Source organism: Capricornis sumatraensis, chromosome 22 (assembly GCF_032405125.1).
Source record: "Capricornis sumatraensis isolate serow.1 chromosome 22, serow.2, whole genome shotgun sequence".
Lineage (NCBI taxonomy): Eukaryota > Metazoa > Chordata > Mammalia > Artiodactyla > Bovidae > Capricornis > Capricornis sumatraensis.
In genome coordinates, this window is record NC_091090.1 from 12,050,342 (window position 1) to 12,075,875 (window position 25,534).

The window sequence follows — 25,534 nt, forward strand, 5'->3', positions numbered from 1 at the left end:
GCAGATGGACTGGCGGCTGCCAAGGGAGGAGGGGGCTGGAGAAAGTTGGACTGGGAGTTTGGGATTAGCAGATGCAAACTGGTACATGTAGAATGGATAAACAACAGGGTCCCACTGTGCAGCACAGGGAACTATCTTCAGTACCCTGTGATAAACCATAATGGAAAATGACCCCAAGAATATATACAGATGGATGTATGTATAACTGAGTCATTTTGCTGTACAGCAGTAATTAACACAACATAGAAATTTTTTAAAAAGACAAATCTCTTTCTAGGGTATTTTTGTTCAGGGTGTCCATTTTCTCTGTTCCTAGGGCTAACTCCTGTATAAGCATGGAAGCCCCTGTGTTGGAAGGCTCATGGAAATCTCAGCTCCATGGAACCTGTTTCTCAGATCATGTTAACACCACACAGCCAAAGTGTGAAAATGATATTCTTAAATGGGGACCTTTTTTCCTCCCTGAACTTCCTCTTTGCTCTCTCTCTTCTTACATTTAAGTATCAATGAATATAAAGCAAAATTTCTCCCTTCAGTGCAACGTTTACATCTAACATGTAAAAAAGTGTGTGTGTGTGGCGGGGGGGAGGGGGGGGAGGGGGGCGGTGCCAGACCAGACACTGAAATAAAATCTTTTAAACATCAAAACTGGATTTTGAGAGTGCAAAGTCAGAAACATGGATCCGTGAAGGAGGCAGAATGATGTAAAGCTCTCCTCCCCATTTTCATCCTGATGAGACAGAAAGTCTCCAGGTGGGATGAGACAGAGCATAGAAGTGACAACGATAGAAAAAGATAATGCTGTCTGTGTCTCAGAAAACGCCCCGCGCTTTCTCTTATCTGGGTTAATATCAAGGAGAAAGGAGAGACTGGCTGACAGGCCCAGAGCAGGGGCAACCTCACTGCCCTGTAGGTACCCCCATTTAGCAATACTATAAGTACAGTGTAAACACAAGTTCACAAATTATGTGTTTTTTAATTTTTATTTTATTTCCAGTTGTGCTGCACGGCATGGGAGATCTAAGGTCTCTGACCAAGGATTGAACCCATGACCCTTACAGTTGAAGTTAGAGTTTTAACCATTGAATGCCCAGGGAAGTCCCCAAATTAGGTTTATTAGCATACTATCTTTAATCGGTGTTGTTCCATTGTATGAGACTTTGTAAATAGACTGAGATTTCAGTACTGTATTAAGACCACCCTATTTCACATTTTTATACAATATAATCCTTTAGTAACCACAAAATGGGCTGTTGAGAGGATCCACAAGATAATACATATAAAACACTTAGCCTAATGAGTGTCACATGGAAAGTACCCATCATGTTACCTCTGACTGTAATTCATGTTATCTGGAATCAAAACTCCAATCTCAATGTCCAAACTCCAGGGGTCACATTTAGTCCTTGCTGAGCATTCTTTGTGCTTAAACTACTTAATTTTATATACATCTTTACACCAATTCCAGGCATGAGGTATTCTTGCCCTTTCTCTTTCTTTCCTTTTCTATTTCATTATGGTTCAGTTCAGTTCAGTTCAGTCGCTCAGTCGTGTCCGATTGGGGTAGAAGAAGCATAACTAAAATTCACCATTTTAACCATTTTGAGGGTGTGGTTCAGGAGCCTTAAATACATTTACACTGTGTTATGCAACCATTACCGCCAACCATTACTTTTTCATCTTCCTAAACTGAAACTCTGTAACTACTAAATGATGCCTCTATTTCCACCCTCCCTTCAGCCCCTGATAACCACCATTCTACTTTTTTTTATTAATGTGTGTGTGTGTGTGGCTGTGCTGGGTCTCCATTGCTGTGCAAGGGCTTTCCCTAGCTGCAGAGAGTGGGGTCTACTCTCTAGTTTTGCCCGGGCTCCTCATTGCGGTGGCTTCTGTTGCTGAGCCCAGGCTCTAGGTGACCAGGCTCAGTGGTTGTGGCTCATCAGCTTAGTTGCCCTGCGACGTGTGGGATCTTCCCTGACCAGAGATCAAACCCATTCCTTGAGTTGGCAGGCAGATTCTTAGTCCCTGGACCACCAGGGATATCCCCATTCTACTTTTTATCTTTATAAATTTGACTATTCAAGACACTTCACATAAATGTAATCATACAGTATTTGTCCTTTTGTGACTGGCGATGGCACCCCACTTCGGTGCTCTTGCCTGGAGAATCCCGTGGACGGGGGAGACTGGTGGGCTGCAGTCCATGGGGTCATGAACAGTCGGACACAACTGAGCAACTTCACTTTCACTTTTCACTTTCATGCATTGGAGAAGGAAATGGCAACCCACTCCAGTGTTCTTGCCTGGAGAATCCCAGGGACTGGGGAGCCTGATGGGCTGCCATCTCTGGGGTCGCACAGAGTCGGACACGACTGAAGTGACTTAGCAGCATTTTAATTTAGCATAATATCTTCAAGGCTCAGCTATGTTGTAGCCTTTGTCCACTTTTCCTCCCTTTTTAAGGTTAAATAGTATTCCTCTGGGCTTCCCAGGTGGCTCAGTGGTAAAGAATCCACTTGCGAACGCAGGAGACACAAAAGACACAGGTTTGATTCCTGGGTTGGGAAGATCCCCTGGAAAAGGAAACGGTAACCCACTCCAGGATTCTTGCCTGGAAAATTCCATGGACAGAGGAGCCTGGAGGGCTTCAGTCCATGGGGTTGCAAAAAGTTGGACATGACTGAGCAACTGAGCACACACAGTATTTCGTATGTCCATATACTCCATTTTGTTTATCCACTCATCCATCAACAAACGTTTGAGCTGTTTCCATCTTTGGCCACTGTGAATAATGCTTTTGTGGACATTGCTTTTTTAGTCCCTGTTTTCCATTCTTTGGAGATATAATAGAGAGTTCCAGTTGCTAGACCATATGGCAATCGCATGTTTAATTTTTTGAGGACCCACCATACTGATTTCCACAATGGCTGCCCCATTCTACACTCCTGTCAGCAATGTACATGGGTTCCTGTTTCTCCACATTCATGCCAACACTTGTCATTTTCAGAGTTTTTGATAGTAACTATCCTAATGGATGTGCATATAACTACACACAAGAAAATGGTGATTCTCATAAACAAAATATTTATCAAAAGAAACAAACAGAACCAATAAATAAAGTTATTTTGTATTTATATTAAATTCAAAGTCATGCAAACGTAAGAAAAATAAGAAGATAGTTTTCACAAAATGCAGAGTAATATTTTCCTCTTAAAGGAAAAGATAGTAATCAGAAGGTGCACACTAGAAGCTCCTGGGAAGCTGGTTGTGTTTTGCTTTATAAACTGCATGGTTTGTTATTGATGAAACTCTGCACACAGGTTTATGAAACTCTACAGAAGTTACATGTCACTCTAAAAGAAATGTTAGTATTATTATATCTCCTATTATAAAAATATGATTCTCAAGTCATGAGCTAAAGTATTGTGTGTATAGCTTTCCTAGATATAAATCCAGTTCAGGAAATATAAATCCAATTTACTTCAGGAAATGTGCTCTTTAAGGAAAATGATGTGTTTACACTTGAGACATGAAGATCTTTTAAACTAATAGAAATTTAAGATCCAATGCCCAAGGATATGGATCAATAAGGAAAATAATTGGAAGGATCGTGATGACTCTTACCCATCCTATCCTCGTTAAAGGACCTGCAGGCTCAGTTCAAGGTAAAAAGATTACATGAAGCGTATATTATTGGACACAGTAGAGGAAAATAATCAACATCTTCTGTTGGATGACGGGACTCCTTCTTGGGAAAGTTCTTCTGGTGGCAAAGTCTCAAAAGGAACATCACCAGAGATGTTTTAGGGCACGCGACAGATGCAGGCTTAGGAAAGATCTGAAACTGGAAGTGGTCGCTTCACACGTACCTCAGAAAGCAAGACAAGAAGGAAGAGGGAAGCACTTCAGGGAAAAGTAAAAACCCAAAGAATAAAAATAAAGCAGAGGGTAGGGGAGTGAATCCCTGGTACAGCCAGATACTGGAAGAGCTGCAGGAAGGGAGACCCAACCCCCTCCGCGGCCCGAGACTGGACACTCGTCTAACACTCGGAAATGAGCCGTCCCAGGAGACACACGTGCTGACAGAGCTAGAGAAGTTATAAAGGCGCGCCCGGCGGGGAGCAGGGGGTCGGGGAGCCCTGGGGGACAGCTCCGCCCCCTGGTTCGCTGCCCGGTTTTACGGCGACGGGTTAGTTTCCCCGTTGTCTCTGGCCAATCGTTTTGACGCAGGGTCCTTCCTGGTGGCTCACACGTCACTCAGCCGGGATGAATTCCAGAGCAAAGGATTCTGGGAAGTCGGTAGCACATACTGTGGGCGGGTGTCTCCTCCCCGTTTTGGGCCTTTCGCAAATTCTCCCAGTTGGTTTTCGGTGGCCACACCTTGTTCCTTGTCGGGAGATCCTTTGGTGAGACAACTCATGCAAGTGGCTATCATTGTGCCTGGCCAAGGCGGGTGGTTTTGGTCAATGGTTTCCTAACAGAAGTGGCAAAACAGAGAATTAGAAATAATGAATGAGGGACTTCCCTTGTGGTGCAGTGGCTAAGCCTTGGTGCTCCCAACTAGGGGGCCCAGGTTCCATCCTTTGTCAGGGAACTAGAGATCCCACATGGAGGGACCCAATCAAAAAATTATATAAATTGTTTCAATATAATGAGTGAGGCTTGTGTGCCCTGCAGAAGACCTTTGATTTGGATTTCGCTCATGTAGATATGCACTGAAAAAAAGTGAATGCTGACATGTAATTAGGGGTACTTCATCAGAATCATTTTCTCTTGAATTTTACATTGTCAAAAAAAAAATAGAAAAAAGAATTGTCTGGATCTCAACAAATTACTTTTTTAATATGTTGTAAGATTGTGAAGGAAAATATTTACTGATAGAGGCACACAGAAAGAGCTGATAATTACTCCCATATTCTTAAACTCAGTTTGGGAGCTCTGTTAACAACAAACATGGAGCTAACGGCTGTTGAATTAGCAAGGTATAGCAGTGATTTTAAGAACCTCATGATCAAAACTTAGTAGATTAATATATTGTCTCTTTAAATTTACAGGGAAATAAATCCTACTGGAAATCTGTTACTGATTTTGAGATGAGAAATTGTAATCAGAATGCAATGAAGTGTGCTTCGAGGTAAACAATTATAGGTCTGCATTTTATTTATTTATTTATTTATTTTTGCATTTGTCTTAAATCAAGTTCTCCTAAAAGCAGTCTAAGACAAGGGCTTGGGTATTTTGTAACTTTTCAGTATGGTGACTTATCATAGCCAAAGGCTTGTGGAATCTTAGTTCCCATTTACCCTGACTGAGGTAGAACCTGGGCTATGAGCTGTGAAAGTACTGGGTCCTAAGCACTAGCCCACCAGGGAATTCTCTAGGTCCACATTCTTGATGAAACATGAAAAACACAGCATATATTGGGTTTCCCTGGTGGCTCAGCTGGTAAAGAATCCATCTGCAATGCAAGAGACTCTTGGTAGATTCATGGGTCAGAAAGATCCCCTGGAGAATGGATAGGCTACGCACTCCAGTATTCTTGGGCTTCCCTGGTGGCTCAGATGGTAAAGAATCTGTGTGCAATGCAGGAGACCTAGGTTCGATCCCTGGGTTGGGAAGATAGATCCCTTGGAAGAGGGCCTGGCAACCCACTCCAGTATTCTTGCCTGGAGAATCCCATGGACAGAGGAGCCTGGTGGGTTACAGTCCATGGGTTCACAAAGAGTCAGAAACAACTGAGCAACTAAGCGTATGTACATATATATTTGCATTTGGGTTTCCTGGGTGGCTCAGTGGTAAAGAATCCTCCTGCCAAGCAGGAAACACAGGTTCGATCCAATGGGTCAGAAAGACCCTCTGAAGAAAGAAATGGCAACTCCAAATACCAACTCCAGTATTCTTGCCTGGAAAATCCCATGGATGGAGGAGGCTGGCAGGCTACAGTCCACGGGGTCACAAAAAGTCAGACACAACTTAGTGACTAAAAAATAACAACAAATTTACATTTAACCTGACTCTTGACAATAATTGCACAAAGCATTTGTCTTAAATCAAGTTCTCCTAAACGCAGTCTAAGACAAGGGCTTGAGTATTTTGTAATTTTTCAGTGTGGTGACTTATCATAGCCATTTGCTCACAATCTTGTCATTTTTTGCTGATGCACGCATGCACGTTCCATTGCTCGGTGGTGTCCAACTCTGCAACCCCATGGATGGAAGCACACCAGGCTCCTCTGTCCTTCAGTTATCCCCTGGTGTTTGCTCAAGCTCATGTCCACTGAGTCAGTGATGATATCCAAACATCTTATCCTCTGTCACTCCCTTCACCTCCTGCCCTCAGTCTTTCTAAGTATCAGGGTCTTTTCCAAGGAGTTGGCTGTTCGCATCAGATGGCTAAAGTACTGGAGCTTCAGCATCAGTCCCTTGAATGAATATTTAGGGTTGACTTCCTTTAGGATTGACTGGTTTGCTGTCCAAGGGACCCTCAAGAGTCTTCTCTAGCACCACAGTTTGAAAGCATCAATTCTTAGGTGCTCAGCCATCTTTATGGTCTAACTATCATATCCATACACGACTACTGGAAAAATTGTAACTCTGACTACATGGGTGTTTGTCGGCAAAGTGATCTCTCTGCTATTTAATACACTGTCTAGGGTCGTCTTAATTTCTGTCCATGGGATTACTCAGACAAGAATACTGGAGTGGGTTGCCATTTCCTCATCCAGGGGATCTTCCCGACCCAGCGATTGAACCTGCGTCTCTGGCATCTCTTGCATTGTCCAGCAGATTCTTTGTTGCTGAGCCTCCTGGGAAGCCCTTTTCTGGAGATAAACGTGTGATAAGTCCCTAGTCATCCCCATGTGTCTCATCTGAAGGAGCACTGTGCTAGAGTTACTACTGCCTGGGGTCAAGGTAGACTTCCAAAACCTCGCTAACAAGACATTGTACAGTCTATGCTCTCTTTTGTCTGGCTTCTTTCATCCAACATGAGGCTTGTTGTTGCCTGTGAGTTCCATCCATGTTGCCTGTATGAATAATTCGCTCCTTGTTATTCTCTGAAGAAAGGAAATTTTTTGATTTCCGATTTTGCTGAGAGACTTTTTAGTTATTTTCTGTTTGGGGCTAATATAAATAATAAACAGTAGCTCCGAACATTTTTAATAAGCCATTTTATGGACATATGTTTACATTTCTTTAGGTAAGGATTTACAAGCAACATTGTTGTGTCATAGGATAAGTCTATCTTTCCAAGAAATAGCCAGCCTTTTAAAGCACTGGTTGTACTATTTTACACAACCAAACGCAAAAGGTGAGCATGTAGGTTACAAGGCATCTTGACATTAGATAGTCTCCATTTTTTTTTAATTTAGCCATTTGTGTAGGTGTAGTGATATCAATGGATTTAACTTGCTTTTCTATATAGAGTTCTATTTTTACCACTTCAAGTAAAATGTTTTACAGCCATAAAGAGACAAAGAATGTGATTTTCTGGAGTGAGAGGACAGAAAGTGAGTGAAAGCAGAGGGAAGGACAGACACCTTGTGGAAGAGTTACTCAGATTACTCTGCGCTTTTCTGGAAACTCCCAGCCCACAGCAGACTGAAAGAGAAAGTGCGGTGATGCTGGCTTCTCCTCAGTGAAACCAAAGCCTGTGTTTGCAAGATAAGACCATTCTCAGGCCAGCTGTCAGTCACTAAAAGAAGGAAGCCATAAAAATAGCTTAAAATAGTGCATAAAGAGACACGCAAATCAGTGATTTCTCACTGAGAATCACACCTAAATGAACTGGTTGTGAGTTTGAGACAAGGTTGACTAGACATTGTTGTTGTTCTAAGCAGAAGACGTCTACTGAACCCAGAAGCAGTTGATCCACACATCACCTATTGTGTAACAATATCATCCCCCCTTATTTTTTATTGTAGAGGGTTCTATCTGGAAATAACTGATATTACTAGGAGAAATAAAGTATTTTTAAGGATTCGCTGTCCCCTGTGTAGTGGGTGTTCAAACAATGTTCCTCTTGACTTCTTCTACTGCTTCTGTGCTGTGCTATAGACAGAAAGCACATTCACGGATAATCTTTTTTTTCTTCATTCTTTTTTTAAAAAATTTATTTTGTGTTAGACTAGAGTTGATTTACAATGTTCTATTAGTTTCAGGTGTACAGCAAATTGATTCAGTTATAAATATACACATATCTATTCTTTTTCAAATTCTTTTCCCATTCATGTTATTACAAAATATTGTGTAGAATTCCCTGTGCTACATAATAGGTCCTTGTTAGTTATCTGTTTCATGTGTAATAGTGTGTATATGTTAATTTCAAACTCCTTATTTATCACTCCCACCCACCTTTCCCCTTTGATAACCATAAGTTTGTTTTTTATGTGAGTCTGTTTCTGTTTCGTAAATAAGTTCGTTTGTATCGTTTTTTTCTGAGATTCCGTCTATAATCATATCATGATTTTTTTTAATTTTGGGGGTATAGTTGATTTACAGTGTCAGGTTAGTTTCTGCTGTACCGCAAAGTGATCCAGTTATACGTATGCACACATCCGTTCTTTCTTAGATTCTTTCCCACATAGGCCATTACAGAGTCCACAGCAGAGTCCCTGAGCTCTACAGTAGGTCCTTCTTAGTTGTCTGCTTTATATACAGCAGTGCGTATGTGTCAGTCTCCATCTCTCAGTTTATCCCTCACTTCTCCCCCTGGTAACCATAAACTGGTTTTCTACATCTGTGAGTCTGTTTCTGTTTTATGAATAAGTTCATGTGTACCACTTTCTTAGATTCCACGTACAAGTGATCTGTTGCTCAGTCACTAAGTCGTGTCTGACTCTTTGCAACCCCATGGACTGCAGCACACCAGGCTTCACTGTCCTTCACTATCTCCCAGAGATTTTTCAAACTCATGTCCATTGAGTTGGTGATGTCATCCAACCATCTCATCCTCTGTCACCCCCTTCTCCTCCTGCCCTCAGTCTTTCCCAGCATCCGTGTGTTTTCCAATGAGTTGGCTCTTCGCATCAGGTGGCCAAAGTATTGGAGCTTCAGCTCCAGCATCAGTCATTCCAATGAATATTCAGGCTTGATTTCCTTTAGGATTGACTGGTTGGATCTCCTTGCAGTCCAAGGGACTGTCATGAGTCTTCTCCAATACCACAGTTTGAAAGCATCAGTTCTTTGGCACTCAGCTTTCTTTATAGTCTAACTCTCAGATCCATAAATGACTACTGGAAAAACCATAGCTTTGACTATATGGACCTTTGTCAGCAAAGTGATGTCTCTTGTTTGCATCATATGACACAAGTGATATCATATGATATTTGTCTTTCTCTGTATGACTTACCTCACTTGTTATAATCATACCCACATCCACATTCCTGGATGATCTTAGGTGCCATCTGGCTTTGGCTGATCAGAGGCATTCTAGAGAAGCTTGGACATGTTGATGGTGTTCTTTCCTGAAAAGACACCAGTGGGTGCGCTTTGTTTTTTGGTCACAGAGTTAGGAGATACTGTCACTTCGTGGTGTAAAGAGACAGGTGTCACAGTAGCTTCCTGTAGTCAGGACCTTCTGTAATGTGATGCTTTTGACTCAAGCTAGCTTCCCAGGTTGCCTGATTTGTTTCCACCTCGTGTCTTGCTGATTCTCTAAGCCATAGTAAGCCTTCTAATAAACTCCTTTCTGCTTAAAAGCATTTAAAGTAAATTTTGTTCCTCTGGGCTCTTCTTGTAGAAACAGGCTATGTTTATCACTTGAACAGCCGGAGGTGTGGGGAGGGAAACTCCTTAGGCCAAATCAATGCCCGCTTCTGCCATAAATAAATAATAGTGCTAAACGCCTACTATAGTGGAGCCTTACGTTTAGGAATATGTATTCACAATCGCTGTCTATGTCAATGCCAATTTATTACCTTCATCAGAAGTAGACCTTGGCATCTCCACCCAAGGGCCAAGACCCTGCTTCTAAGTCTTTCTTCCAATTCATCATCTTCATGGGCATTTTCTTTCAGGGTACCAAGTCCCAATGGATGACATATTGACCTCTTATTCATTTATAGAGAACCAGAACACTGAAGAGTTAGATGTACTCTGAATCATATAAAAATGTCAACTTTTGAGTACTGAAGAGGTTCTCTTGGGGAAGCCATCACTTTTTAACATGTTTTCTGTGATTAACAGAAATTAGACAAACACCATTTTCTCTTGTCCCTGGCACTAACAGCCCCAAAATAGATAGTTTGAATGAGAACTTCAAAACAGATGGATGATATGCATTCAGGAACAAAACAAGTATAGCAGCTTGTAATGACATCTATTCACTAGTTTACTAGATATCTCTTTCAAAGAAGTAGAGAACGAAAGAAGCTATAAAGGTCAGAAAGGAAGAGACAAACCTATTATTTTTAATACATTATACCTGTGTACAAAAACTATGTTTGGGGCCAATCAAAAAATTTTTCAAGATCACTTACAAGAGGAGCCCCCCACAGCAGTCCAGTGGACCAGTGGTCTAGGGGCTTTCACGGTAAGGGGTGTGAGTTCAGCCTCTGGATGGGGAAGTTCTGCATGCTGCTAGGGAATCAAAAAAAATCACTTTTGAGGTTTATAAGAATTTAGGAAGATTGTTGACTTTAAGATCTCGTATGATGAAGCAGTTCTGTTCCTGTAGAGAACACAGTATGGAGACAACTTTTAAATCCCACTCACATAGGACCATTTCCTATTCATCAGAGAGACATATGGGAAACAGCAAAGTGACACGGGATGATAATGATGTAATCCTGCTGTAGGAAGGCCACTGTGTGTGTCGGTGTGCAAAAGTAGCCAAGACAGTTCTGGAAAGAAAATCTAGAGTGGAAGAGGGAAGACACTCCAGATACCAAAGCACATGATGAAACTGTAGTCATTAGAAGTGCGGTATTGGCACAAGAGTACAAATATACACCCAAATGGAAAAGACTCCAGAGACAGAGGAAGCCCTGAAACAGAGATCCCCGGGAAGCCAACCGCAAATATGTACCGTGTGCCTGTTCTATATCAGGGACTATACTGGTGTTGACGGGCAAGTGTGCACAACCTAAAAGTTGGGAATTACATTTTCCTCAGCGGCCTTGCTGATCTTCTGAATTTTTAAGACTGATTTCTTAGAGCATCCAGTATAACCCAAACAGATGAAGTGGAACAGTAGAAAGGCATATGATGAACTCAGAAATATGAACAAAGACCAAGTCACAGAGGGTTTTGTTAGCCAACTGAGGAATCTAGATTTAATTTTAAGTACTGTAGGGAAACACTTGAGATATTTAGGCCTTATATAGATGTGATGTGATTTAGGTTTTCAGAATATTTCTTATTGCTCTGCGGAAAGTAAATTGTAGGAATTGAGAAAGGAGTAGAGAAATGAGTGGGAGGCTGTTTCAATAATTCTAAAAAGAAATGACAGTGTCTTAAACAGGGAAGAATCAAATCTTTTCAATCTGGTCCATCAAAAGCATAAATATAAATCATCTTTAAGAGGCCTACTTTCTGCTCATGGCCAAAAATCCAACATAACTAAGTCAAATAGTTTAAAAATTAAAGTATCTGCTCCGTAAAGACATTGTTAGAAGTAAAGTTAGACAAAAAGGGAACACTCAGGGTGAGATGTGCCTGCTACCTAGGAGGAGCCAGGGAAAATCTGTGTGAGCGGGTAGAATGACCACTTAGGAACCTTAAAATGTGATGCAATTCTTCCCTAATAAAGGTCTAAATGCCTCTCATTTGAAGATTTTCACTAGAATGTAACCTGGGAAGATGGATCAAAGGAATCTGTCTCTTTGTCATCCTTTCCTGCTCATTCACAGGAGGAAAGAATAGATAAGCTGAGGACCTGAGGCTGCAGTTGAAATACTTGAATTCGTAGCAAAAAGAGAGAGAAGATACAGTAATTGAGCCTGCATTTCAGGATCTCGATTCATCAAGAATTTAGTTTTATCAATAGTTACTGCCTAACAGATTCCCCCATTAGGGTTTCATAATACACCACACAAAATGATAAATTATTGCAAAAATTCTAAGAAAAACTACAAAGCCACAGTCATCAAGACAGTATGGTACTGGCACAAAGACAGAAATATAGATCAAAGGAACAAAATAGAAAGCCCAGAGACAAATCCACACACCTATGGACACCTTATCTTTGACAAAGAAGGCAAGAATATACAGTGGAGAAAAGACACTCTCTTTAACAAGTGGTACTGGGAAAACTGGTCAACCACTTGTAAAAGAATGAAACTAGAACACTTTCTAACACCATACACAAAAATAAACTCAAAATGGATTAAAGATCTAAACATAAGACCAGAAACTATAAAACTCCTAGAGGAAAACATAGGCAAAACACTCCGACATAAATCACAGCAGGATCCTCTATGACCCACATCCCAGAATATTGGAAATAAAAGCAAAAATAAACAATGGGACCTAATTAAAATTAAAAGCTTCTGCACAACTAAGGAAACTATAAGCAAGGTGAAAAGACAGCCTTCAGAATGGGAGAAAATAATAGCAAATGAAGCAACTGACAAAGAACTAATCTCAAAAATATGCAAGCAACTCCTACAGCTCAATTCCAGAAAAATAAACGACCCAATCAAAAAATGGGCCAAAGAACTAAATAGACATTTCTCCAAAGAAGACAAACAGATGGCTAACAGACATATGAAAAGATGCTCAACATCACTCATTATCAGAGAAACGTGAATCAAAACCACAATGAGGTACCATTTTACACCAGTCAGAATGGCTGCAATCCAAAAGTCTACAAGCAATAAATGCTGGAGAGGGTGTGGAGAAAAGGGAACCCTCTTACACTGTTGGTGGGAATGCAAACTAGTACAGCCACTATGGAGAACAGTGTGGAGATTCCTTAAAAAACTGGAAATAGAACTTCCATATGACCCAGCAATCCCACTTCTGGGCATACACACCGAGGAAACCAGAATCGAAAGAGACATGTGTACCCCAATGTTCATCGCAGCACTGTTTATAATAGCCAGGACATGGAAGCAACCTAGATGTCCATCAGCAGACGAATGGATAAGAAAGCTGTGGTACATATACACAATGGAGTATTACTCAGCCATTAAGAAAATACATTTGAATCAGTTCTAATGAGGTGGATGAAACTGGAGCCTATTATACAGAGTGAAGTAAGCCAGAAAGAAAAACACCAATACAGTATATTAACACATATATATGGAATTTAGAAAGATGGTAACGATAGCCCTGTATGTGAGACAGCAAAAGAGACACAGATGTATAGCACAGTCTTTTGGACTCTGTGGGAGAGGGCAAGGGTGGGATGATTTGGAAGAATGGCATTGAAACATGTATATTACCACATGTGAAACGAATCACCAGTCCAGGTTCAATGCATGAGACAGGGTGCTCAGGGCTGGTGCACTGGGATGACCCAGAGGGATGGGATGGGGAGAGAGGTGGGAGGAGGGGCTCAGAATGGGGAACACATGTACCCCCATAGTGGATTCATGTCAATGTATGGCAAAACCAATACAATATTGTAAAGTAATTAGCCTCCAATTAAAATAAATAAATTTATATTAAAAAATAAAGAAAGGTTATGCAAAAACAAGAAAGAAGTGAGAAAAAAAATGAATTTCCAGGAAAAAAAAAGAATTAGGGATTTTACATTCAGCATTGAGTGGAATAACTGCATAGGTTCAAATATGAAGTTGTCTTCTATGAAATTCCGCATCTTTTCTAATGCACAATTAAAAACACGCATATAAGCTTAAAAGTTAAAAATTTCTAGGTGTTATGTCAAATCTATCTAAAGATTGTTCGTTTCATAGCAGAAGAACGTCAATGAAAGCTTACTATGTAGTGTAGATGAATAATTCTTCAGAATGGTAGACTGAGGTGGTATCCTTAATTTATTTCCAAATCATAAAAAAAAAAAATACCTTGGGTAAATTTAAAAAAAAAAAGAAGAAGTTTACATGTCTAAGATATTCCTCAGCATCCAGAGTGCCCACACAAAACCACGTGCCCCTTTAAACCCACCAAAATGAAGAGGACTTCTAAATTGTGTGACACAGAAGAGCCCTGTCCTGGGCCATCTCACAGAGGGGCCAGGTAGGACCAGGGCAGTGTAGACCCTCCTCGGGAGCAGAGCCAAGATTCAGCCAGATTCTGTGACGTATTACGCTCCTCTGCCAGCTCAGTGAGTTGGACACACTCTGAACCTTTCACTCATTTGATGATTATAGCCTTGTTGTGGTTATGCTACCATTTCCTCCTGTATTAGTGGGGGGTGAACTTATCATTTCACCACAACTTTTGGACCACTAAGAGCCATATCCATGGTAGAAAAAGAAATTTACATCATCAGAGATCCTAGATTTGGAGGTCAATGTGATCTGGTATTTCTCCCTTTAGAATAGGAAAGTGAAGCATTGGTTGTATATGGACTACATAAATTCTACATAGAGGAAACATCTGAATTTTTTTTCCAACAGAAAAGCAGAGACAGAGAAACTTCAGGTATCAAAGTTTTGCATAGTGGATGATGGTGGTGACAATGTTGCTTATCCATCCAGTCTTACTCTTTTCCATCCTCGTTTTGGGAAAGGAAAAAAGTCTCCATCTACGACAGAGAATTGAGTTCAAGCCTGGTCAATCAGAGTCCCTTATACCTACAGATAAAGTGACTGTCCAAGTGAAAGCTTGGAGTGTCGCTCAATCAGACTTCATCTAGATTTTTAAATTAAACTCAACATAATGGTCTTTTGTCGTTTGGGTGATGGGCTGAAAATCTGAGATGGCCGTATTACCAGCCATGTGGAAAATGCTTGATTCCCATAGGAGAAAATAAGAGACACAAACAGGGAAGCGCAGAACTCAAGAGACACGCACAGAGCATGAGCCAGAGAAAGCAAGAAACCCGTGTCCCAAAAGAGAGGTGGAGACAGAGAGAAGCAGAGGGACAAACAATATCAAGAGAGAATGTACACAAAAAGATAACAGGCAGAGAGAATGACAGAAAGAGAAGAAGCGACAGTCAGGCACGTGAGCCAGCAGAGTGAGGCGTGGAGAGGTGGGCAGGAGACATTCTCAGAGGCGGAAATGCACGTGCGAGGCATAGAGAGAGAAGAGGTAGCAAAATACAGAGAAAGAGAGACACTCAGAAGCTGAAACACGGATATAAGAAGAAAAGCACTCACAGAGACAGAAAGACAGGAAAACCGACGAACAGATTAGCAGGGAGGGAAAGGGTCCTTCCGACAGACGGCAAAGGAGAAATGGAGAGAAAGACAAAAAGAGGAAAACAGAGATAGAGATGGAGAGAGATACAGAGAGGCACGCTGAGAGGAGAGACTGAGGCAGAAGGTGGGGAGAGGGCCCAGAGGCGGGCTAAGAGAGAGGGGGGAAGGTCTCACTGACATCCTGGGATCTAGACATTTTTCTGAAGTTAAATCCAAGCACAAACTTTCCAATTACATGAGACCCCCAAATGAATGTTTCCTTTTAGGCTGATTTTAGGAGAGTTTTCATCATATGCACTGGAAAAAAATACTTGCTAATAAAACCTTCCACTGTTAATTATACATTCTGGCAGTTTGGATTCAATGAGCAATAATTTTATTGATCTTTTGCCCCAAGGAGACAGGGCACTTGACAGAAGATATCTGTGCTCTCAGTTTGATTCATCACATTAGGCATTGGGTCCATGAAGGGACCAAACCGTTTCACTTGCACAAATATATAAAAACTCGTCAGACTGTAGACTGTAGTAGAAGCCAGAAAAGTCTGCTGCACACAATCCCAGCTTCCAGGACCCACAGACAATGGAAAATTGAATTTACTTCACACCTCACTTCATGTTGTTACATGATACCTGAATTAGACCAAGGATGGGGACCCATGACTTTCCAGTCTCCTTGCCTGGATCTGACCTTCTTGGGGACATAACTGAACTTGAGAATCTGACCTTTTCTTTGTCAGTGTTTCCCCAGGACCACCACCATCACACTCAATAAGAATTGGGAACACAAGGGATTCACGATTCTATTTAATTTTGAAAACTATTTGATGGAAAGATAAAAGAGTCTGACACTGAATTCATGGGCAGTCTTCAGAAGAGAACGAGATCAGAAATGCCTGTTGAGGCCATTTATGGTTCAAACAGACTCAGCAGGCAGCTCAGAGAGCTGAAGAGGAAAGCTGAGTCATGGGCAGAAATTCAGGAAAAATAAAAACAAAAAGAGCATGTGACAGCTGCTTCTGGGTCACCGGGAGTCAGGTCCTGACAGATGATGCGGGCGGAGCTGGCTTGTTCACAGGTCCTGGGAGAAGGGAGGCAGGAACCACGGAGAATAGCAGGACAAGATTGGGAAAGAGTCCTGACAGATCCCAGGAAGAAGAACACTGGGGTCAGTGCCGGAACCCTGGAGGAGAGACGCAGGACTCACAAGTCACACCCACCCCGAGGCAGACTCAGCCCTAGCCCCTCTGGGTCCCTTGGGGACACTGAGATTAATCTCGTCTAACACCTGCTCTTCACTATGTCTCCTGGCACTAAGGAAGGACCATACTCTACCAAAGTGAACGCACATCTTCAGCTGAAGGGCCACGTGGCCAGGCTCTGAGCACAGGTCATGGACCAATCCGATTGGTGAGAACTGTGGGTCCTGCCCTTTCTCCTCCGGCAAGTTCAGGAGTACTTCCTGTCATGATGGAGTCTAGGGCATCATTCAGACACTCCTGAATGGCTGATAGCAAAGGCTGGGTCCTCTTCTGGAGAAACCACCTCTGAGGTTTCCTGCAGAGACTGCACAGAAGGTTCCAGACTTTTCCCTGACCTCAACTCACATGAGTGAATGTGGTGTGAACCAAGAAAGGAATAACAGAGGCCGGTGAGAGAGTCCAGACCAGCCCACTCCGCAGCTTCGTCTATCTTGTGTGTGTCATTGTTCCGGACCAGAAGGGGAGGGGTCTTACCTGTGGATGAGGCCTCAGGATTGGCTAGCTGGAAGGAAGGGAAATAAAAACTCATTCACCCAGCTGGTGAGAAAATAACATCTCTGTTCATCTCAGCCTCCAAAAGGAAATGAGGGGGGCAGTTCCAGAACGTTCTTTGCTCCCACCCACATACAATAAGGATTCAACTACCACAAAAGAAGACCACCCCAATGTCACTGAGACAGTCACTAGAGAAGGATCAACAGAGGCTTTTCAGCCTAGCGCCTATCTTCCCCTTTTTCTCCCAAGGCGCCTTACCTCTCTTATCCCAAAAGTGGACAAAAAGGCCCACACCAAGGAAGATCAGCCCCAGCACAAAACCTCCAATTCCGCTCCACATCTTGCTCTGGGCAGATTCAGACTGTGCCCCTGGAAGTAAAAGCCCCCACGTCAGTGTCCCCACGGCCCACAGCATCCTCGTCTGGAAGCCTGGAGTCTGGTCGTGTGTATAAGAGACAGAGGGACTCAGAAACCAGACAGAAGAGGGGAGGGCAGGCAAAGATCCCGAGGGGCTCTGATGGATGACGGGGGGAGGATGGTAGCCCCAAGGAGGCATGTCCGTTTGTCTGTCCTCTACGGGTCACCTTCAGATACCAGCCTCTACGTCAAAGCCCAGAGCTTGAACACTTCAGAAGGCGCATTACTCAGGCTGAACTGCAGCCTGGAGGAGAGGGGAGAGGGGTCCGGTCATGTAAATGGGCCATCACCACATCTTGGGGGGAGAATGAGATAAGGACTCAACAGATGCCTTTCAACTTGAGACACTGGGATCTAGTCCTCGGTCACTTCCAGCCCAGAAATTGTATCAGGGAGTTACACAGGACATGAGGGATGAAGACGGACTCCACCCCCACCAGACCCAGCGCTCTCCCTGAATTTTTTCTTTTCTGTCGAGTCCATAGGGTCAGTGAAGCGGCCCTTACGCCATTCTACTGTGATGGGGCTCTGGAGGCTGGGGTGGTCCACGTGGCAAGCATAGACGTCTCCAAGCTGTGGTATTGTCTCTAGCATCACATGAATCTGGTAGGTCCAGTCCCCATTCTGAGTAAGAGGTGTGAACCCAACTCCAGCTGACTGCTCCTGTTGATTCCGGAAGCATTTGACTTTAACTTGGCGAGGATAGAAATTTGTCACTGAACAGACCAGCAGATTATGGAGGTTCAGGGCCTCTGTACTGGCTGGAGAGACTGTCACTGTAGGCTCCACTAGGAGGAAAAGAGACAAAATTAGAGAATGAGGCAACGAAGAAATTCTTACCAGGGGCTGCAGTCTGTCCTTAGAAACTACAGTAGACCAGATAACAGGTATCACCACCGCCTCTGCTGCTGCTGCTGCTAAGTCGCCTCAGTCGTGTCCGACTCTGTGCGGCCCCACAGACGGCAGCCCACCAGCCTCGCCCGTCCCTGGGATCCTCCAGGCAAGAACACTGGAGTGGCCAGAGGCAATTACTATTCTAATTTCCAGCACCATAGACTAATCTTCCCTGTTTGGGATTTTCGTGTGAATGGAACGTAGCCGTCTGTGCCACCTTGCTTCTCGCTTCTGCATCTCGACACAGTCTCTATGAGGCCCGCCCACCTAATGGTTTCCTGTCCCTTCCACTGCTGCACGCTATTCCATTGTATGGCTATGACTCAATTCATTCGTCCATCCGCTTGTTTCTCTTTTTAACATTTTATGTATGTACTTGGCTGCATCCAGTCTTAGCTGTGGCAGGGGAGCCTTCATTACAGCATGGATATTTTGTTTGGCGCATGGGCTTAGTTGCTACACGGCATGTGGAATCTTAGTTCTCTGGCCAAGAACCCCACTACCCCTGCACTGGACCACTAGGGAAATCCCTGTTTGTTCCTTCTAATTGCTGAGCAGTAGTCTATTATATAGTTATACCTCAATTTGTGTCTTGACGAAAAGTTGGGTTGTTTTCAGGCTTTGTTATAAATAATGCTCTTTTAACATGCTTGCATGCACACCCACAAAAATAACAAACATTTGTCACCTATTAGAATTCCAGCTCTGGGTTTATTTAGCTTATATGCTAGCCTACTTTGTCAGAGAAGAATACCTTTGTTTAGCAATCACTGGTTTCTTGAACAAGATCATTTATGTGAAAGCTCTTTGTAACACAGACTGGATAATTTTTTGCTGAAGTAGGGTTGATTTTACTGAAGTACAGTTGATTTTTATTGAGGTATAGTTGATTTTTTGGAGAAGGAAATGGCAACCCACGCCAGTATTTTTGCCTGGAGATTTCCATGGACAGGGGAGCCTGGCGGGCTATAGTCCAGGAGGGTTGCAAGAGTCAGACACAATTTAGCAACTAAACCACCACATAGTTGATTTACAATGTCTTTATTTCTGCTATGCAGCTAAGTGACTCAATTATATATGTGTACACATATATACTCTTTTTCATATTCTTTTCCATTGTGGTTTATCACAGGATATTGAACATCATTCCCTGTGTTCTACAGCAGGACTTTGTTGTTTATCCATCCGGTATATGATAGCTTGCATCTGCTAACAGACAGGATAACGTTTAAACTGTATATACATACCATACATGTGCACGGGTACATATATGCCAAGTGTGCTGTGCTCACAGCTGGAGGACCAAGGCCAGCTCCACCTAGCTGCCCCAGCAAAGCGGACAGAAGCACTGCTCTTGAGGTTGGGGCTAAAAGGATGAGAGATTTCAATAGAGAAAAAAAGGGAAGGTGGAGAAAAGGAGAGCATTTCAAGGATGAAGAATTACTTCTGCGAGGGTAAGGATGAAGGAATTACACAAGAGTCAGATGCTGTAGGAAGGTGTGGAGTCTAGGAGGTGACAGGGACTCAGAAGCCCCACCAGATACGGCCAGGGCTTGGGACATTCGAAGGACTGAAGCTACCAGACAGTTTCCAATGCCTCTCAGGTCTCCTGCACTCGCAGGTGGGTTCTTTACCACCAGTGCCACCTCAGAAGCCCCCAGTGATTTTCACACCCTCCCAACTCTACCCTGCCAGACCTTCCAACATTTTTCCCCCTTAGAGACTGACACCCCTCCTGGTCCCCCCAAGATGCTGGGAAACCACAAAAGATCACTTTCCTGCATCCTTCCCCACGAGGCTCTGTGTGAAGGCATCTTGGCCCGTCCTAAACCCACCTCTCCTCTGGACAGTGAAGCCGACCGTCTCCTTGTAGTTGTGTCTACACAGCGTCTCCATGTAGGCCCGAAACTCCGCCAGGAGGTCCTTCTGGGTGTTCCAGATCTCAGCACACACCCGGCCCAGCTCTGTAACAGCCACAGACTCGCCCAGGTCGCTGTCAAAGTGCAGGATCTCTTCCTTGTTGTAGATCTGTCTGGCCACAAGCCTCACGTGTTCCGTCCCATTGGTAAAGTAGCACGTGCCTTTAAACTGGTACACGAAATTCTCTCCGGGACAGCCCATGGAGTGAGGTTTAGTTCAGCCTTGCATCCCAACCAGCCACTTGTCTTAGGGAGGCATGGACGACAGAAGGAAAGTACCAAAGGATTAAATAAAATCTGCTTTCAACCCTTAGAATCGTATCCCCAGGAAAAATTTAGATGAAGCTAGACCATTCTTCACACCCTGTACAAACTAAACCTGGATGAATTAAAGCTCTGAGTATGAAATGCAATCCTGCCAATACATTAGAGATGAAATCTGAGACCATCTTCATGACTCTGGAAGTATAAAGTATTTCTTAAGCAAATCATGAAAATGACAAGTCATAAAGGAGAAATGAATGATCAGCTTCATTAGAATAACAGCTTCTGCTCATCAAAAGATATCTTAAGGGAATGAAAAGACAAGCCAGGAAGTGCCAACAAATATTGGTAAAGCATGGGGTGACCACGTGCTTGGTTTGGAGTATAGTATTCTTTTTATTTCTTAAAAACAAATAACAGATACTATAATAGGAAAAAAAAAAAGGAGAAATGTCAAAATAGGTACTACAATAAAGACTAAACACAAGTAGACAATAAACATAGGCAGAGTTGCCCATCCTCATTAAAATCAAAGAAATTCAAGTTAAAAATACAGTGAAATACAGACACTGCCTTTGGGAGGGGAGGAATGGAGTGGGAGTTTGGGATGAGCAGATGCAAACTGTTTTTTAAGAATGGACAGACAATAAGTTCCTACAGTACAGCACACGGAACTGTATTCAATATCCTGTGATAAACCATAGTGGAACAGAATAATTTTTTAAAAGAATGTATATATATATGTATAACTAAATCATTTTGCTGTACAGCAGAAATTAACACATTGTAAATCAACTATACTTCAAAAGAAAAATACAGTGAAATACAACTCTATATCTACCAGATAAGAAAACATAACATCTAAAATACCAAAAGTGCCAAGAACTGGGTTCTTTTTATAAGAAGCAATCAATTTGAATAACTTTTGCATATTCTATTGTAAAGATACATATTCCATTTTGAACCTCCAATTCCATTCTAAATATACAGCCAAAGAAAAAGCAGGCTCATATGCTCCAGGATACATAGGGGGAAAAGTAGAAGCAATCCAAAAGTGCACATCGAAATGGGTAAGCACATGAAGGCTCAGGCCAGGTGGTTGGCAGTGGAGGGTGTGATGAGTGTCTGGACAGGGGCACATTTTGGAGACAGAGCCAGCAGATTGGACTTGGGGTCCTACAGTGAAGAAAGACTCAAGAACGTCCCCCAGCCTCAGGGCCTGAACGTCTGGGTAGGATGGTGGTGGTATTTACAAAGAGGAGAAAATCTGGGGGAGAAAGAAGTTTAGTGGAGAAAGTCCACAGTCCATTTGTCCTTGTTAAGCCTGCGTGTCCTATGAGACAGCAAGCAGAGATAAACTTGGCAATTAACATATATATTTGCCATATATAAACTAGTACACGAAATTTTCTACAGGAGAGCCCGTGGAGTGAGATTTAGTTCAGCCTTGCATCCCAACCAGCCACTTGCACAGAGAAAAAATCTGGATGGTTAACACCTAACTGATAAAGGGATTTTCTCCAGAAAGTGGAACTGGGGGTGGGGGAAGGGGAGACGAAGGGGAAAGAAGTTAATTCTACTTTTGACTTTATATTTATAAGGTTTGAAATTGTTACAATGAATATGTGCTACCTTTGAAATTCAAATAAAAGAAAAAAAAGGATGGGTAAGTACATTGTAGCACACTCATAACATGGGATCTCCTACGCAACAATGAAAATGGATTGATGATTGTTACATGAAAGATCTACGACAGAACTCAAACATTATTCTGAGCAGAAGTGAGACAATACATTCATAGAACAGATGCAACCAAAGCTTATCATACTAAATGAAGTGAGTCCGAAAGAGAAAGACAAATATCATACGCTAACACTTAAACGTGGAATCCAAAATACGACACAAACAAACCTGTCTCCAAAACAGAAACAGAGTCACGGACGTGGAGAACAGGTGTGTGGTTTCTAGCAGCTTGCGGGGAAGGAGAGGAATGGACTGGGAGTTTGGGGGAGGAAATTGCTACATTCAGAGTGGATAACCAACAGGGTCCTACTGTAGAGCACACAGAACTCTAGTCAACATCCTGTGATACACCGTCTTGGAAAAAAACAAAAATAGAATGTGTGTAAATGTGACTCAGCAAATGAGTCACTTTGCTGTACAGCAGAAATTGGCACGACACTGTCAACCAACTATTCTTCAATAAGAAATAGTTTGGTAACAATAAAAAAAAACTTGTAGAACATTTAAAGAGGGAAATAACTAAGCTATATTGTTTAAGGACATGTTCATATATGTCCAAACCGTGAAGAAAAGCAGTAATATTAAGATTAGAAGAGTCAGAATAGAGCTGACTTCTGGAAATTAGAAGTGGGTGTGATTGGGAAGACAGACATGGGGGTCTTTTGGGGTGCTGGGCAGAGTCATTTCAGACCTGGTTGTTGGTTTTTTGGATATTTCTGTATCACTTTTATTAAACTTCCCATATATGTTTTGCATAATGTCTGTGTTATACAAATAATGTTGTATTCCAAAATAACCAATGTTTAAAAATAAACGGTGGCTAACAACACTTACCCTAGAGTCAGCTGTGTGCATGTGCTTATGTTTTAGAGAGATGTGTATAATGTATCACTACAGCGTTTGGAAATATGTGCGTGCACAGTAAATATTAATTCTCTTCTTTTCTCACTAGTCTCACAGCCCTATTCCTCAAATATGGATTCAGGGTGGTACATAAACTCAGAATTAGTGACAATCGTTGCCTGGACCCTTCCCGTTTCTCCTCTCAGACCCGGCAAAGGGCCTGAGGACCTGCAGCTCGCACTCAAGGAGCTCACCCTCTCCAGAGAGTAAAGCTGCCTTGAATTTCCCCAACCTTCAGTCCGAGCGGACATAAACACCCCTCGCCCCAAAGAGTGCCTAAGACAGTAAATCCTTGCCACTTACTCTCTGAGCAGTCTTAATGCTTCTCATTTTGCCTGGCCTCTGGTGTAGAAATGGACTTTCTCTTTTTCTGCCAGAACTCTGCGATCCCAAAGTCTTTTCACTGAGAGACACTAGCCTTCCCTCTAAATGCAGAGGTTGCAAAAAGGAATCTAGCAACATTCTTTTTTCTGAAGAGGAGAACTCTGGACCTTGATAGAAGCTCTTCTAAATTCTCCGAGATTTGGCCAGAGTGCACTGCATCCAGCCCTAAACCAAAGAGACATCAGAGGTTAATTCCCAGACTGGAGAGCTCTGAAAAGCAGCCGTCGAGCACTTACTCAGAGCCTCTCTGCAGTGAGCCTCGGGGATCCTCAGCACCAGAAACACAGCCATCACCATTCCAGCCACAGTCCCAGGGTTCCTGGGGATGGTCACCCTCATCTTTCCACCCCTGAAACAGAAACGGTGTACGAGAAGCTCTGGCAGTCACCGCAGCTGCCACCAACGGACCGGACGCTTCACTTTGCAGAGCAGGAAAATGAGAAAACCTGTGAACTTTAGGATTGGACAGTACCTCAGGGAAAGGCCAATCAATCCGGTGACTTGGGATCTCATTTGTCTCTGGGTAAAACACCTTCAAAGAAAGTTCTCCATTCAAAAAGTATTCATGAACCGTTGATAGGCACCCATCACTAGGTCATCACCAAAACCCACTGAACTGGATCGCTGAAAATGTGCTTGGAGATTTCAGGAACTAAAAAGGAAAGTGAATTGGCATATTTCTTCTTGGGACATTTTTTCAACTTTTCCGGTTCTCATATTCAGGGTTTGACTGTACAGAGGTGGAAAGAAATGAAATGATATTCCTTGGGAAAGAAGATAATTGTCTAAAAGCTGTTCACTACCCTCCTTGACTTATGAGATACCATGAGATATGAAGTAAAACAACAGATTTTGAGGAAAATGTACTTGTATCAAAAGATTGAACTCTGTAACCATATAGCCCAGGGAAATTCTACTCAGTGCTCTGTGGTGATCTAAATGGGATGGGACCCCGAAAAAGAGGGGACATATGAGTACCATGGCTGATTCACTTTGCGACCCCATGGAGTAGCCTACCAGGCTCCTCTGTCCATGGGATTTTCCAGGCAATAGTACTGGAGTGGATTGCCATTTCCTTCTCCAGGGGATCTTACCGACCCAGAGATCGAACCCGGGTCTCCCGCATTGTAGACAGACGCTTTACCGTCTCAGCCACCGTCTGAGGGAAGTCCTAGAAACTAACACAGCATTGTAAAGCAACCATGCTCCAATAAAAATTAATTTTTAAAGTAATAAAATAAAGCATATAAAAAAGATTTTAAATTTTTTTAAATTAAAAAGGAAACAAACTATCTAATAAGGACTTGCAAGTAAATTATAATTTCATACAAGAAGTATTATGCTACCACTGAAAATTATAATGTAGAGTTATTTGACATGCTGTAGAGTAAAAGAAATCATTTTACAAAAAATAGACTCTGTGACCTTCAACAAATTATATAATCTCTAGTAGAGATTTTTATTTTTGAAGTAGTATTGGTTGATAACATTATGTAAGTTCTCGCCTAAACCCCATCCACAGACCCACCACCACTCACCCCACAGCCCACTGAGGAAGCAGAGACATCCGTACACTGCCTGTCCTTGGGGGCCATACATGTGCCCCTCTACACCGCAGGCAGATACTCGTTTACTGCACCACCAGGTAAGTCCCCAGCCATCGTTCGTACACTTTTTCATGATGGCCACACTGATCAGTGTGAAGTGATACTTCACTGTAGTTTTGATTTGCAATTCTCTGATGATTAATGATGCTGAGCATCTTTTCATGTGCTTTTTGTCCATCCGTATGTCTTCTTTGGAGCAAGAAAATATTTTGATTTTTGATTTACAAGGGTGAAGTCCTTGTAATGATCCTGTTTGGCAACGAGCATAGACAGAGGGGCTTTCCTGATGATTCAGATGATAAAGAATCTGCCTACAATGCAGGAGACCCAGGTTGGGAAGATCCCCTGGAGAAGGGATTGGCTACCCACTCCAGCG

The 25,534-nt window shown here is 42.6% G+C and overlaps 1 protein-coding gene across 1 annotated transcript; it reads right to left on the reverse strand.

The window, feature by feature from the left end:
• Positions 1-16,439: 16,439 nt before the first annotated feature.
• LOC138069655 (rano class II histocompatibility antigen, A beta chain-like) lies at positions 16,440-23,890 on the reverse strand. Its single transcript, XM_068960983.1, has 5 exons — positions 23,788-23,890; positions 20,174-20,443; positions 17,951-18,232; positions 17,286-17,396; positions 16,440-16,453 (listed from the first exon to the last, which is right to left on the reverse strand). The coding sequence occupies exons 1-5, from the start codon at positions 23,888-23,890 to the stop codon at positions 16,440-16,442; spliced, it is 780 nt and encodes a 259-aa protein (XP_068817084.1).
• Positions 23,891-25,534: the final 1,644 nt, after the last annotated feature.